This window comes from Aphelocoma coerulescens, unplaced genomic scaffold (assembly GCF_041296385.1).
Source record: "Aphelocoma coerulescens isolate FSJ_1873_10779 unplaced genomic scaffold, UR_Acoe_1.0 HiC_scaffold_605, whole genome shotgun sequence".
NCBI lineage: Eukaryota > Metazoa > Chordata > Aves > Passeriformes > Corvidae > Aphelocoma > Aphelocoma coerulescens.
In genome coordinates this window covers 17,483-33,341 of record NW_027183955.1, presented here as the reverse complement: position 1 = coordinate 33,341, position 15,859 = coordinate 17,483, and the positions used below count along the sequence as shown (strand labels likewise).

General features: G+C 59.5%; 1 protein-coding gene across 1 annotated transcript; it reads left to right on the top strand.

The window, feature by feature from the left end:
- Positions 1–65: 65 nt before the first annotated feature.
- LOC138102103 (arf-GAP with coiled-coil, ANK repeat and PH domain-containing protein 1-like) lies at positions 66–15,135 on the top strand (the record flags this gene model as incomplete). Its single annotated transcript, XM_068999864.1, is given in 11 exon segments — positions 66–212; positions 215–257; positions 2,317–2,386; positions 3,816–3,910; positions 8,447–8,586; positions 10,979–11,151; positions 11,239–11,348; positions 13,668–13,692; positions 13,694–13,779; positions 13,898–13,947; positions 15,001–15,135. Coding segments are annotated over 11 exon segments (1,043 nt in total), but the record flags the coding sequence as incomplete, so codon positions are not given.
- Positions 15,136–15,859: the final 724 nt, after the last annotated feature.

Here is a 15,859-nt window from a genome sequence, read left to right as displayed (position 1 = left end):
CCCCCCAAATCTTCTCGGGGGGGGGGGGGTTCCCCAATTTTTGGGTGTCCCCTCCCCCCCCGCAGCCCCCCGAGAGGGCGTGGTCGGTGTCGGGGCCGCGGGGGGGGCGCGGGGGGCCCCCCCGAATCCGGGGGTGCTGCGGGCGGTGCTGGGGCTGGAGGGCAACGGGAGCTGCTGCGACTGCCGGGAGCCGGCCCCGGAATGGGCCAGCGTCACCTGGGCATCACCCTGTGCATCCAGTGCTCCGGCATCCACAGGTGGGACACCCCGAAATCCCAGGGGACACCCAAAAACGGCCCCGGAAACGAAAACCCCAAAATCCCAGAAAAATCCCCAAAAAATCCCATTAGAGAGCGGCCCACGGCATCCAAATCCACCCAAATCCACCCCAAATCCCAGTCCAACATCACCCTGTGCATCCAGAGCTCCGGCATCCACAGGTGGGACACCCCGAAATCCCAGGGGACACCCCAAAATCCCGCGGGGATACCTTAAAAATGGGCCCGGAAAGGAAAAACCCCAAAAATCCCATTATAATCCCACAAAAACCATAAAAATCCCATAAAACCCCCCCAAAAACCCTGTCCAGAGAACCCAAATCCACTCAAAATCCCAAATCCAGCACCTCCAGTTCCGGGATCCACAGGTGGGACACCCCAAAAATCCGCGGGGATCCCCTAAAAATGGCCCCGGAAACGAAAAACCCCAAAAATCCCAGAAAAATCCAAAAAAAATCCCACTAAAACCCCCACCAAAACCCTGCCCAGAGAACCAAATCCACCCAAAATCCCAAATCCAGCCCCCTCTGCATCCAGAGCTCCGGGATCCACAGGTGGGACACCCCGAAATCCCAGGGGATACCCCAAAATCCCGCGGGGATCCCCTAAAAATGGCCCGGAAACGAAAAACCCCAAAAATCCCAGAAAAATCCCAAAAAAATCCCCTAAAACCCCCACCAAACCCTGCCCAGAGAACCCAAATCCACCCAAAATCCCAAATCCAGCCCCCTCTGCATCCAGTGCTCCGGGATCCACAGGTGGGACACCCCGAAATCCCAGGGGATACCCCAAAATCCCGCGGGGATACCTTAAAAATGGGCCCGGCAAAGAAAACCCCAAAAATCCCAAAAAATCCCATTAGAGAGTGGCCAAACCCCTAAAAACCCACCCCAAACCACTCCAAATCCACCCAAAATCCCAAATCCAGCACCTCCAATTCCGGGATCCACAGGTGGGACACCCCGAAATCCCAGGGGATACCCAAAATCCTGCGGGGATACCCAAAAAATGGGCCCGGCAACGAAAAAACCCCCAAAAATCCCAGAAAAATCCCATAAAAATCCCATTAGAGAGCGGCCCACGGCATCCCAAATCCATCCAAATCCACCCCAAAATCCCAAATCCAGCCCCCTCTGCATCCAGAGCTCCGGGATGCACAGGTGGGACACCCCGAAATCCCAGGGGGATACCCCAAAAACGGCCCCGGAAACGAAAAACCCCAAAAATCCCAGAAAAATCCTGTCCAGAGAACCCAAATCCACCCCAAACCACCCAAAATCCCAGTCCAACATCACCCTGTGCATCCAGAGCTACGGCATCCACAGGTGGGACACCCCGAAATCCCAGGGATACCCCAAAATCCCAGGGGATACCTTAAAAATGGGCCCGGCAAAGAAAACCCCAAAAATCCCAAAAAAATCCCATTAGAGAGTGGCCAAACCCCTAAAAACCCACCCCAAACCACTCCAAATCCACCCAAAATCCCAAATCCAGCACCTCCAATTCCGGGATCCACAGGTGGGACACCCCGAAATCCCAGGGGATACCCCAAAAACGGCCCCGGAAATGAAAAACCCCAAAAATCCCAGAAAAACCCTGTCCAGAGAACCCAAATCCACCCCAAACCACCCCAAATCCACCCCAAATCCCAGTCCAACATCACCCTGTGCATCCAGAGCTCCGGGATCCACAGGGTGGGACACCCCAAAATCCCAGGGGATACCCCAAAAACGGCCCCGGAAACGAAAAACCCCAAAAATCCCAGAAAAATCCTGTCCAGAGAACCCAAATCCACCCCAAATCCACCCCAAAATCCACCCCCAATCCACCCAAAATCCCAAATCCAGCACCTCCAACTCCGAGATCCACAGGTGGGACACCCCAAAATCCCGCGGGGATACCCCAAAAACGGCCCCGGAAACGAAAAAACCCCAAAAATCCCAGAAAAATCCCATAAAAACCCCAAAAATCCCAAAAAAATCCCCCAAAACCCCAAAAAACCCCAAAAAATCCCACCCCCCGCCCCCCGCCCCCGCAGGAGTTTGGGCGTTCACTTCTCCAAGGTTCGCTCGCTCACCCTGGACTCGTGGGAACCCGAACTGGTGAAGGTGACTGGGAGCACTGGGAGGGGAACTGGGAGGGCACTGGGAGGGACTGGGAGGGACTGGGAGGGGACTGGGGGGCACTGGGAGGGACTGGGAGGGCCCTGGGGGGCACTGGGAGGGCACTGGGAGGGACTGGGAAGGGACTGGGAGGGCACTGGGAGGGGACTGGGAGGGACTGGGAGGCACTGGGAGGGACTGGGGGGCACTGGGAGGGACTGGGAGGGACTGGGAGGGACTGGGAGGGCCCTGGGGGGCACTGGGAGGGCACTGGGAGGGACTGGGAGGGACTGGGAGCACTGGGAGGGCACTGGGAGGGACTGGGGGGCACTGGGAGGGGACTGGGAGGGCACTGGGAGGCACTGGGAGGGACTGGGAAGGGACTGGGAGGGCACTGGGAGGGGACTGGGAGGGACTGGGGGGCACTGGGAGGGGACTGGGAGGGCACTGGAGGGCACTGGGAGGGCACTGGGAGGGACTGGGAAGGGACTGGGAGGGCACTGGGAGGGGACTGGGAGGGGACTGGGAGGCACTGGGAGGGACTGGGGGGCACTGGGAGGGAGTGGGAGGGACTGGGGAGGGCACTGGGAGGGACTGGGAGGCACTGGGAGGGACTGGGGGGCACTGGGAGGGAGTGGGAGGGACTGGGAGGGCACTGGGAGGGCACTGGGAGCACTGGGAGGGCACTGGGAGGGAACTGGGAGGGCTCCTGGGGGGTCCCGGGGGATTTTGGGGTCCCCGGCGGAGTTTTGGGGGTCCCTGGGAGGTTTTGGGGTCCCTGGGAGGTTTTGGGGTCCCCGGGGGGAGTTTTGGGGTGACGTTTTGGGGGTCCCTGGGGGGTTTTGGGGTCCAGGGGGGATTTTGGGGTCCCGGGGAAGTTTTGGGGTGACGTTTTTGGGTCCCTGGGGGGGTTTGGGGGTCCCTGGGAGGTTTTGGGGTCCCGGGGAAGTTTTGGGGTGACGTTTTTGGGTCCCCGGCTGTTTTGGGGGTCCCTGAGAGGTTTTGGGGTCCCTGGGAGGTTTTGGGGTCCCGGGGAAGTTTTGGGGTGACGTTTTTGGGGTCCTCACGTGTTTCGGGGTCCCTGGGAGGTTTTGGGGCCTCGGGGGGATTTTGGGGTCCCCGGGGAAGTTTTGGGGTGACGTTTTTGGGGTCCTCTAGCGTGTTTCGGGGTCCCTGGGAGGTTTTGGGGTCCCAGGGGGATTTTGGGGTCCCCGGGGGGAGTTTTGGGGTGACGTTTTTGGGGTCCCTGGGGGGGTTTGGGGTCCCCGGTGGGGGTTTGGGGTCCCTGGGAGGTTTTGGGGTCCAGGGGGGATTTTGGGGTCCCCGGGGGGGTTTTGGGGTGACGTTTTGGGCTCCCTGGGGGGTTTTGGGGGTGCAGGGGGGATTTTGGGGTCCTCAGGGGGATTTTGGGGTGACGTTTTTTGGGGTCCCCCAGCTGATGTGCGAGCTGGGGAACAGCGCCCTGAACGGGATCTACGAGGCGCGGGTGGAGGAGATGGGGGTCAAGAGACCCCCCCCCAGCTGCTCCCGGTGAGACCCCCCCAAAAAATGGAACCACCACCCCAAAAAAAACCCCAAATCCCCCCCAAAAATGGAACCACCCCCCAAAAAAACCCCAAATCCCCCCCAAAAATGGAACCACCCCCCCAAAAAACCCCAAATCCCCCCCAAAAATGGAACCACCCCCCAAAAAACCCCAAATCCCCCCAAAAATGGAACCACTCCCCCAAAAAAAAAAACCAAATCCCCCCCAAAAATGGAACCACCCCCCCAAAAAAACCCCAAATCCCCCCCAAAAATGGAACCGCCCCCCAAAAAAACCCCAAATCCCCCCCAAAAATGGAACCACCCCCCCAAAAAAAACCCCAAATCCCCCCAAAAATGGAACCACACCCCCAAAAAACCCCAAATCCCCCCAAAAATGGAACCACTCCCCAAAAAAAAACCCAAATCCCCCCCAAGAAATGGAACCACCCCCACAAAAAAACCCCAAATCCCCCCAAAAATGGAACCGCCCCCCCCAAAAAAACCCCAAACCCCCCAAAAATGGAACCACCCCCCCCCAAAAATGGAACCACCCCCCCAAAAACCCCAAATCCCCCCCAAAAATGGAACCACCCCCCAAAAAAACCCCAAATCCCCCCCAAAAATGGAACCACCCCCCCAAAAAAAACCCCAAATCCCCCCCAAAAATGGAACCACTTCCCCCAAAAAAAACCCCAAACCCCCCCCGAAAAATGGAACCACCCCCCAAAAAACCCCAAATCCCCCCCAAAAATGGAACCACCCCCCCCAAAAAACCCCAAATCCCCCCCAAAAATGGAACCACCCCCCCCAAAAAACCCCAAATCCCCCCCAAAAATGGAACCACCCCCCCAAAAAACCCCAAATCCCCCCCAAAAATGGAACCACCCCCCAAAAAAACCCCAAATCCCCCCAAAAATGGAACCACCCCCCCCAAAAAACCCCAAATCCCCCCCAAAAATGGAACCACCCCCCCAAAAAAAACCCAAATCCCCCCCAAAAATGGAACCACCCCCCCAAAAAAACCCCAACCCCCCCCAAAAATGGAACCATCCCCCAAAAAAAACCCAAATCCCCCCCAAAAATGGAACCACCACCCCAAAAAAACCCCAAATCCCCCCCAAAAATGGAACCACCCCCCAAAAAAACCCCAAATCCCCCCCAAAAATGGAACCACCCCCCAAAAAAAACCCCAAATCCCCCCCAAAAATGGAACCACCCCCCCAAAAAAAACCAAATCCCCCCAAAAATGGAACCACCCCCCCAAAAAAACCCCAACCCCCCCCAAAAATGGAACCATCCCCCAAAAAAAAACCCAAATCCCCCCCCAAAAATGGAACCACCCCCCTAAAAAACCCCAAATCCCCCCAAAAATGGAACCACCCCCCAAAAAAAACCCCAAATCCCCCCCAAAAATGGAACCACCCCCCCAAAAAAACCCCAAACCCCCCCCAAAAAAACCCCAACCCCCCCAAAAATGGAACCACCCCCCCAAAAAAAACCCCAAACCCCCCAAAAATGGAACCACCCCCCAAAAAAACCCCAAATCCCCCCCAAAAATGGAACCACCCCCCAAAAAAACCCCAAATCCCCCCCAAAAATGGAACCACCCCCCCAAAAAACCCCAAATCCCCCCCAAAAATGGAACCACCCCCCAAAAAAAACCCCAAACCCCCCCAAAAATGGAACCACCCCCCCAAAAAACCCCAAATCCCCCCAAAAATGGAACCACCCCCCAAAAAAACCCCAAACCCCCCCAAAAATGGAACCACCCCCCCAAAAAACCCCAAATCCCCCCCAAAAATGGAACCACCCCCCCAAAAAAAACCCCAAATTCCCCCAAAAATGGAACCACCCCCCCAAAAAACCCCAAATCCCCCCCAAAAATGGAACCACCCCCCAAAAAACCCCAAATCCCCCCCAAAAATGGAACCACCCCCCTAAAAAACCCCAAATCCCCCCCAAAAATGGAACCACCCCCCTAAAAAACCCCAAATCCCCCCCAAAAATGAACCACCCCCCCCAAAAAAACCCCAAATCCCCCCCAAAAATGGAACCACCCCCCCAAAAAAACCCAAATCCCCCAAAAATGGAACCACCCCCCAAAAAAACCCCAAATCCCCCCCAAAAATGGAACCACCCCCCCAAAAAAACCCAAATCCCCCCCAAAAATGGAACCACCCCCCCAAAAAACCCCAAACCCCCCACAAAAAAACCCAACCCCCCAAAAATGGAACCACCACCCCCCAAAAAAACCCCAAACCCCCCCCAAAAATGGAACCACCCCCCAAAAAAACCCCAAACCCCCCCAAAAATGGAACCACCCCCCCAAAAAACCCCAAACCCCCCACAAAAAAACCCAACCCCCCAAAAATGGAACCACCACCCCCCAAAAAACCCCAAATCCCCCCAAAAATGGAACCGCCCCCCCCAAAAATGGAACCACCACCCCCCCAAAAAACCCCAAATCCCCCCCAAAAATGGAACCACCCCCCAAAAAAAACCCCAAACCCCCCCAAAAATGGAACCACCCCCCCCAAAAAAACCCCAAATCCCCCCCCAAAAATGGAACCATCCCCCCAAAAAACCCCAAATCCCCCCCAAAAATGGAACCACCCCCCAAAAAACCCCAAATCCCCCCCAAAAATGGAACCACCCCCCAAAAAACCCCAAATCCCCCCCAAAAATGGAACCACCCCCCAAAAAACCCCAAATCACCCCCAAAAATGGAACCACCCCCCAAAAAAAACCCCAACCCCCCCCAAAAAACCCAACCCCCCCCAAAATGGAACCACCCCCCCAAAAAAAACCCCAAATCCCCCCCAAAAAATGGAACCACCCTCAAAAAAACCCCAACCCCCCCCAAAAATGGAACCACCCCCCCAAAAACCCCAAATCCCCCCCAAAAATGGAACCACCCCCCAAAAAAACCCCCAAACCCCCCAAAAATGGAACCACCCCCCCAAAAAAAACCCCAAATCCCACCCAAAAATGGAACCACCCCCCCAAAAAAACCCCAAATCCCCCCCAAAAATGGAACCACCCCCCCCCAAAAAAAACCCAATCCCCCCAAAAATGGAACCACCCCCCCAAAAAACCCCAAATCCCCCCCAAAAATGGAACCACGCCCCAAAAAAAACCCCAAACCCCCCCAAAAATGGAACCACCCCCCCCAAAAAAACCCCAAATCCCCCCCAAAAATGGAACCACCCCCCCCAAAAAACCCCAAATCCCCCCCAAAAAATGGAACCACCCCCCCAAAAAACCCCAAATCCCCCCAAAAATGGAACCACCCCCAAAAAAACCCCAAATCCCCCCAAAAATGGAACCACCCCCCCAAAAAACCCCAAACCCCCCACAAAAAAACCCAACCCCCCAAAAATGGAACCACCACCCCCCCAAAAAACCCCAAATCCCCCCAAAAATGGAACCACCCCCCTAAAAAACCCCAAATCCCCCCCAAAAATGGAACCGCCCCCCCACAAAAAACCCCAAATCCCCCCCAAAAATGGAACCATCCCCCAAAAAAAACCCAAATCCCCCCCCAAAAATGGAACCACCCCCCTAAAAAACCCCAAATCCCCCCCAAAAATGGAACCACCCCCCCAAAAAACCCCAAACCCCCCCCAAAAAAACCCAACCCCCCAAAAATGGAACCACCACCCCCCCCAAAAAACCCCAAATCCCCCCCAAAAATGGAACCACCCCCCAAAAAAAAACCCCAAACCCCCCCAAAAATGGAACCACCCCCCCCAAAAAACCCCAAATCCCCCCCAAAAATGGAACCACCCCCAAAAAAAACCCCAAATCCCCCCCAAAAATGGAACCACCCCCCCTAAAAAACCCCAAATCCCCCCCAAAAATGGAACCACCCCCCCAAAAAAAAAACCCAAATCCCCCCCAAAAAACCCCCAACCCCCCCCCAAAAATGGGACCCCCCCCAAGACACCTCAGGACCCCCCCAGACCCCCCAAACACCCCCCAGGACCCCCCCGAGCCCCCCAAATACCCCCCAGACCCCCCCCGACCCCCCAGGACCCCCCCAAATCCCCCCAGGACCCCCCAAATTCCCCCCAAATCCCCCAAGACCCCCCCACGACCCCTCCCAGGACCCCCCAGAACCCCCCAGAACCCCCCAAATTCCCCCCAGACCCCCGAGGACGCCCCAAATCCCCCAGAACCCCCCGAACCCTCCAGATCCCCCCCCCCAGAACACCCCAAACACCCCCCAGCACCCCCCCAAATCCCCCCAGGACGCCCCCAGCCCCCCCCCGACCCCCCAGGACCCCCCAAATTCCCCCAGACCCCCCAGGACCCCCCCAGACTTTCCAGGACCCCCCAAATTCCCCCCAAATCCCCCCAGGACCTCCCAGAACTCCCCCAGGTCCCCCCAAATTCCCCCCCAGACCCCCCAGGACCCCCCCAAATTCCCCCCAAATCCCCCAAGACCCCCCTGAGACCCCCCCAGGAACCCCCCCTGACCCCCCCAGGACCCCCCAAATTCCCCTGAGACCCCCCAGGACCCCCCCAAATCCCCCCCAGGGCCCAGCGCGAGAGTTGGATCCGGGCCAAGTACGTGGAGAAGAAATTCCTGCGGGGGGTGCCCGGCCCCGCCCCCCGGCCCCGCCCCCCGCGCCAAGGCCACGCCCCCCGCCCAGGCCACGCCCCCCAGCCTGGGCCCCGCCCCCGGAGGGGGCCCCGCCCAAGGTGGGGAGGTGGGGGAGGGGAAAGGGGCGGGGTTTGTGTGAAAAGGGGGAGGGGGCTTGTGAAGGGGGTGGGGGGGTGGGAGGGGGCGGGGCTTGGTGTAAAAGGGGCGGGGCGTGGTGTAAAGGGGGCGGGGCTTGAGGTAAAGGGGGCGTGGTTTGGTGAAAGGGGAGGGGTGAGGGGCGGGGCTTGGTGTGAAAGGGGCGTGGCTTGTTAAAGGGGCGGGGTTGCTGTCAAAGGGGCGTGGCTTGGTGAAAAGGGGCGTGGTTAGTGTGAAAGGGGCGTGGCTTGTGAAAGGGGGCGTGGCTTGGTGAAAGGGGCGTGGTTGGTGTGAAAGGGGCGGGGTTTGGTGAAAAGGGGCGTGGGCTTGGTGAAAAGGGGCGTGGTCGGTGTGAAAGGGGCGGGGCTTGGTGAAAAGGGGCGTGGTTGGTGTGAAAGGGGGCGTGGCTTGTTGAAAATGGGCGGTGTAAAGGGGCGTGGCTTGTTGGAAAGGGGCGGAGTTGCTGTCAGAGGGGCGTGGTTGGTGGAAAGGGGCGTGGCTTTGGTGAAAAGGGGCGTGGTCGGTGTGAAAGGGGCGTGGCTTGGTGAAAAGGGGTGTGGTTGGTGCGAAAGGGGCGGGGCTTGGTGAAAGGGGCGGGGCTTGGTGCGAAAGGGGTGGGGCTTGGTGTGAAAGGGGTGGGGTTGCTTTAAAAGGGGCGTGGCTTGTTGGAAAGGGGCGGGGTAACGGGGGCTTGGCTTGGTGTGAAAGGGGCGTGGCTTGTTAAAAATGGGAGGTGTAAAGGGGCGTGGCTTGTTGGAAAGGGGCGGGGTTGCTGTCAAAGGGGCGTGGCTTGTTGAAAATGGGAGATGTCTAGGGGCGTGGCTTGTTGGAAAGGGGCGTGGCTTGGTGTGAAAGGGGCGTGGCTTGTTAAAGGGGCGGGGTTGGTGTGAAAAGGGCGTTGCTGGGTGGAAAGGGAAGGGGTAAAGGGGCGTGGCTTGTTGGAAGGGGCGGGGTTGCTGTCGAAGAGGCGGGGCTTGGTGTGAAAGGGGCGGGGCTTGGTGTACAAGAGGCGGGGCTTGTGTGAAATGGGCGGGGCTTGTTGAAAAGGTGGTAAAGGGGGCGTGGCTTGTGAAAGGGGTAAAAGAGGCGGGGCTTGTGAAAGGGGCGTGGGTTGTTGGAAAGGGGTGGGGTTGCTTTAAAGGGGGCGTGGCTTGTTGGAAAGGGGAGGGGTAAAGGGGCGTGGCTTGTTGGAAAGGGGCGTGATGCTGTGAAAGAGGCGGGGCTTATTGTGAAAGGGGGCGTGGCTTGGTGAAAGGGGGCATGGTTGCTGTAAAAGAGGCGGGGCTTGGCGTGAAAGGGGCGTGGCTTGGTCATAAGGGGCGTAGCTGTTGTAAAAGAGGCGGGGCTTGGTGAAAGGGGGCGTGGCTTGTTAAAAGGGTAGCGGTAAAGGGGCGTGGCTTGATGAAAAGGGGCGGAGTTCCTGTAAAAGAGGCGGGACTTGGTGTGAAAGGGGCGTGCCCTGGTGATAAGGGGTGGGGCTTGGAGAAAAAGGGGGCGGGGCTTGTTGAAAAGGGTGGGTTGACGGGGTGGGGCTTGGTGTGAGGCGGTGGGGCTCGTAAAGGGCGTGGCTTGGTGAAAAGGGGCGGGGTTGCTGTGAAAGGGGCGTGGCATGCTGAAAAGGGGCGTGGCTTGGTGAAAATGGGCGGGGTTGCTTTAAAGGGGCGGGGCTTGGTGTGGAAGGGACGTGGCTTGCTGAAGGGGGTGGGGTAAAAGAGGCGGGGCTTGGTGCAAAAGGGGCGTGGCTTTGATGTGAAATGGGCGTGGCTTGGTGGTAAGGGGCGGGGCTTTAAGTGAAAGGGGCATGGTTTGTTGAAAAGGGGCGGGGCTTGTGTGAAGGGGCGTGGCTCGCTGCAAAGGGGCGTGGCTTGTTTAAGGGGTGGGGCTTTGCCTAAGGGGCGGGGCTTAATGGAAAGGGGCGTGGCTTTATTAGAGGGGCGTGGCTCATGATATTGAGCAGGGGTGTGGCTGAGGGGGCGTGCTTGCATGGAGGGGCGTGGCTTGTGGGCGCCTCCATTCTGATAGGCTGCTGCCAGTGCTGGGGGAGGGGCTTCCTGACGGGGGGCGTGGCTTGTGCCTTTGTGGGCGGGGCGTGTCTGTGGGCCCTGTGGTGGGCGTGGCCACGCGTGGGTGGGGCGTGGCTCATGAATAATTCACCGCCCACCTGCTTGTGATTGGTGGGCGTGGCCTCGCCGCCCAGTGGGCGTGGCTTACGACCAACCCCCTCCCCGCTGATTGATTGGGGGGCTTTAATGAGGGGTGGGCGTGGCTCGCTAGCGATGGGCGTGGCTTTTGCCACGTGGGCGTGTCCTGAAGCTCCGTCCCCCCCCCAGCTCCCTGTGACCCCGAGGGCGCCCCCTGCCTGCACCCCGGGGCGCTGCTGTTCTGGGCCGCCCGGCGCCGCCGCTTGCCCACCATGGCCGACGCGCTGGCCCACGGCGCCGACCCCGGCTGGGTCAACACCGCCGAGGACAACCGCACCCCGCTGCTGGAGGCCGTGGCCGTGGTAACTGGGAGCAACTGGGAGGGCACTGGGAGCTCGTTCTGATTTGAGAACGCTCAAATCCCGTCCCCCGCTCCCTTTTCCCCGAAGAATTCCCTGCTGGCCTGCGAGTTCCTGCTGCAGAACGGAGCCAGCGTCAACCAGAGCGACAGCCGCGGCCGGGGGCCGCTGCACCACGCCACCATGCTGGGACACACTGGGTGCGGCCCGGGGGGGGGGCGAGCTGGGAGCACTGGGAGGGACTGGGAGGGACTGGGAGGGACTGGGGGGATGGAGGGGAGACCCTAAATCCGGCCCCCATTTGGGACAATGGTGGCGGTGGCCACCCCTGAGGTGGAGGAGAGCGAAGCTAAGCAGGGTCTGCCCTGGGCAAGGCCTGGATGGGTGACCTGAGCTGGGGCAATTGAAGGGGGGGGGGGTCACCCCTGTTTTAAATTTCCTTTTGGGGTTCCTTATTCTCTTTTATGGTCCCTGTTCCATTTTGGGGGTGCTCCCATTTGGGGGAAGTCCCTAAATCACTTTGAGGGGGGGTCTCTGTTGCCTTGGGCTGTCCCTATTCCATTTGGGGGGGTTTCTATCCCATTTTTGGGGGTCCCTATCCCATTTTAGGGGTCCCTTTACCCCCTTCTGGATCCTTTTTCTCTTTAGGGGCTCCCTCTTCCATTTCTGGGGGTCCCTCTCCCATTTCTGGGGGGTCCCCCATTTCCCTTTTCCCCTTTTTTGGGGCTTGCAAGACCCCCCAATATCCCCCCCAAAAAAATTTTGGGGAGTCCCCAGTACCATTTTCCACACGGGAAGCTAAGCAGGTCCCCACCCCGGTCAGCGCCTGGATGGGTGACCTCAACCTCCCTTGCGGACCCTCGAATCCCCACGTCCCCCTGAAGCCCCCAGGTGTCCCTTTTACCTTTAGGGGCTCCCCCTTCCATTTCCGAGGGTCCCCAATCCCTTTTCCCCTTTTTTTTGGGGTTGTAAGACCCCCCAATATCCCAAAATTCCTACTCCATTTCAGGTGTCCCTTTACCCCTTTCTGGATCCTTTTTCCCTTTAGGGGCTCCCTCTTCCATTTCTGGGGACCCCCAATCCCTTTTCCCCCTTTTTTGGGGCTTGCAAGACCCCCCAATATCCCCCCCAAAAAATTTTTTGGGTGTCCCCAGCACCATTTTCCACACGGGAAGCTAAGCAGGCCCCACCCCGGTCAGCGCCTGGATGGGTGACCTCAACCTCCCTTGTGGACCCTCGAATCCCCACGTCCCCCTGAAGCCCCCAGGTGTCCCTTTTACCTTTAGGGGCTCCCCCTTCCATTTCTGGGGGTCCCCAATCCCTTTTCCCCCTTTTTTTTGGGGTTGTAAGACCCCCAATATCCCAAAATTCCTACTCCATTTCAGGTGTCCCTTTACCCCTTTCTGGATCCTTTTTCCCTTTAGGGGCTCCCCCTTCCATTTCTGGGGGTCCCCATTCCCTTTTCCCCTTTTTTGGGGCTTGCAAGACCCCCCAATATCCCCCCAAAAAAATTTTTTGGGGTGTCCCCAGCACCATTTTCCACACGGGAAAGCTAAGCAGGTCCCACCCCGGTCAGCGCCTGGATGGGTGACCTCAACCTCCCTTGCGGACCCTCGAATCCCCACGTCCCCCTGAAGCCCCCAGGTGTCCCTTTTACCTTTAGGGGCTCCCCCTTCCATTTCTGGGGGTCCCCAATCCCTTTTCCCCTTTTTTTGGGGGGTTGTAAGACCCCCCAATATCCCAAAATTCCTACTCCATTTCAGGTGTCCCTTTACCCCTTCTGGATCCTTTTTCCCTTTAGGGGCTCCCTCTTCCATTTCTGGGGCTCCCCCTTCCATTTCTGGGGGTCCCCATTCCCTTTTCCCCTTTTTTGGGGCTTGCAAGACCCCCCAATATCCCCCCCAAAAATTTTTTTTGGGGTGTCCCCAGCACCATTTTCCACACGGGAAGCTAAGCAGGCCCCACCCCGGTCAGCGCCTGGATGGGTGACCTCAACCTCCCTTGCGGACCCTCAAATCCCCCGCGTCCCCCTGAACCCCCCAGGTGTCCCTTTTACCTTTAGGGGCTCCCCCTTCCATTTCTGGGGGTCCCCAATCCCTTTTCCCCTTTTTTTGGGGATTGTAAGACCCCCCCAATATCCCAAAATTCCTACTCCATTTCAGGTGTCCCTTTACCCCTTTCTGGATCCTTTTTCCCTTTAGGGGCTCCCTCTTCCATTTCTGGGGCTCCCTCTTCCATTTCTGGGGGTCCCCCTTCCATTTCTGGGGACCCCCAATCCCTTTTCCCCTTTTTTGGGGCTTGCAAGACCCCCCAATATCCCCCCCAAAAATTTTTTTGGGGTGTCCCCAGCACCATTTTCCACACGGGAAGCTAAGCAGGCCCCACCCCGGTCAGCGCCTGGATGGGTGACCTCAACCTCCCTTGTGGACCCTCGAATCCCCGCGTCCCCCTGAACCCCCCCCCAGCCCCCCAAATGTCCCCCCAAATGTCCCCCCAAATGTCCCCCACCCCAATTCCAGCCTGGCCTGCCTGTTCCTGAAGCGGGGGGGCCGACGTCAACGCGGTGGACGCCGACGGCAAGGACCCCCTGACCATCGCCATGGACTTGGCCAACGCCGACATCGTCACCCTGTGAGACCCCCGGGGGGGGCGTGGGGGGGACACCCCAAACCTGACACCCCGAACCTGACACCCCAAACCTGACACCCCAAACCTGACCCCCTCCCCACCCCATTTCCACCCCCTCCAGGCTGAGATTGGCCAAGATGCGAGAGCTGGAGGTGGCCCAGGGACAGCCCGGTGGGTTCGGGGCGGGGTCCCTGGGGCATTTTAGGGGGGCGTCCCTGGATTTTGGGGGGTCCTGAGGTGGTTTTTGGGGGGGTCCTGGGGGTGGTTTTGGGAGGTCTTCGGGGTGATTTTGGGGGTTTTGGGGTGGTTTGGGGGGGGTCCTGAGGTGTTGGGGGGGGAGCTGGTGGGGTTTTGGGGGGTCCTGAGGGGTTTTGGGGGGTCCTGGGGTGATTTTGGGGGTCCTGAGGGGTTTTGGGGGGATGCTGGGGAGGTTTTGGGGCATCTGGGGTGGTTTTGGGGGGTCCTGAGGTGATTTTGGGGGGGGTCCTGAGGTGGTTTTGGGGGGTCCTGGGGTGATTTTGGGGGGATCCTGGGGAGGTTTTGGGGGGTCCTGAGGTGGTTTGGGGGGGTCCTGAGGTCGTTTTGGGGGTCCTGAGGGGTTTTGGGGGAGTCCTGAGGGGTTTGGGGGGGGTCCTGAGGTGGTTTTGGGGAGTCCTGAGGGTTTTGGGGGTCCTGGGGTGGTTTTGGGGGTTCTGGGGGGGCTTGGGGGGATTCTGGGGTGGTTTTGGGGGGGTCCTGACGTGGTTTGGGGGGTCCTGAGGGGTTTTGGGGGGTCCTGAGGGGTTTTGGGGGGGCTTTGGGGGTTCCTGGGGTGATTTTGGAGGGATTCTGGGGAAGTTTTGGGGAATCCGGGGGGGTTTTGAGGGTCCCTGGGGGGTTTTGGGGGTCCTGAGGTGGTTTTGGGGGGATCCTGGGGAGGTTTTGGGGCTTCTGGGATGATTTTGGGAGGTTCTGGGGTGGTTTGTGGGGTCCTGGGTTGGTTTTGGGGGTCCTGAGGCGTTTTGGGGGATCCTGGGGTGATTTTGGGGAGGTCCGGAGGGGCTTTGGGGGTTCCTGGGGAGGTTTTGAGGGTCCTGGGGGGGTTTGGGGGATCCTGGGGTGTTTTGGGGGGAAATCCCTGGATTCTGGGGTGAAATCCCTGGATTTTTGGGGAGGAAATCCCTGGATTTTGGGGTGACCTCAGGGGGTCGGGGTCCCAATTTCGGGGTCCCCCTCCCCCCCCAGGTGACGACACCTACCTCGACATCTTCCGCGACATCTCCCTGATGGCCTCGGACCACCCCGAGAAACTCGCCCGGGCCCCTCCCCCCAAGCACTCCACCCTCTAGCCCCGCCCCCCACGCCGAAGCCACGCCCCCTCCTCGCCCAAGCCACGCCCCCTCCTCGCCAAGCCACGCCCCCTCCTCGCCCAAGCCACGCCCCCTCCTCGCCCAAGCCACGCCCCCCCACGCCAAAGCCACGCCCCCCTCCTCGCCCAAGCCACGCCCCCTCCTCGCCCAAGCCACGCCCCCTCCCCCGGCAGCGGCCAATGGAATAAAGGCGCCCTTTGACCTCGGGCGGGGCCCGAAATTTGTGTGGGTGACCCGGAAGTGACTCCTCTCCCGTCGTGGGTGACCCGGAAGTGACTCCTCCCCCACCTTGGGTGACCCGGAAGTGACTCCTGGAACTGACCCCTCCCCCCACCTTGGGTGACCCGGAAGTGACCCCTCCCCCCACCTTGGGTGACCCGGAAGTGACTCCTCCCCACCTTGGGTGACCCGGAAGTGACCCCTGGAATTGACCCCTGGAACTGACCCCTCCCCCCACCTTGGGTGACCCAAAACTGACCCCTCCCCCACCTTGGATGACCTGGAAGTGACTCCTGGAACTGACCCCTGGAACTGACCCCTCCCCCCCACCTTGGGTGACCCGAAGTGACCCCTCCCCCACCTTAGGTGACCCAAAACTGACCCGGAAGTGACCCCTCCCCCCACCTTGGGTGACCCGGAAGTGACTCCTCCCTCACGTTGGGTGACCCGGAAGTGACCCCTGGAACTGACCCCTGGAACTGACCCCTCCCCCACCTTGGGTGACCCGGAAGTGA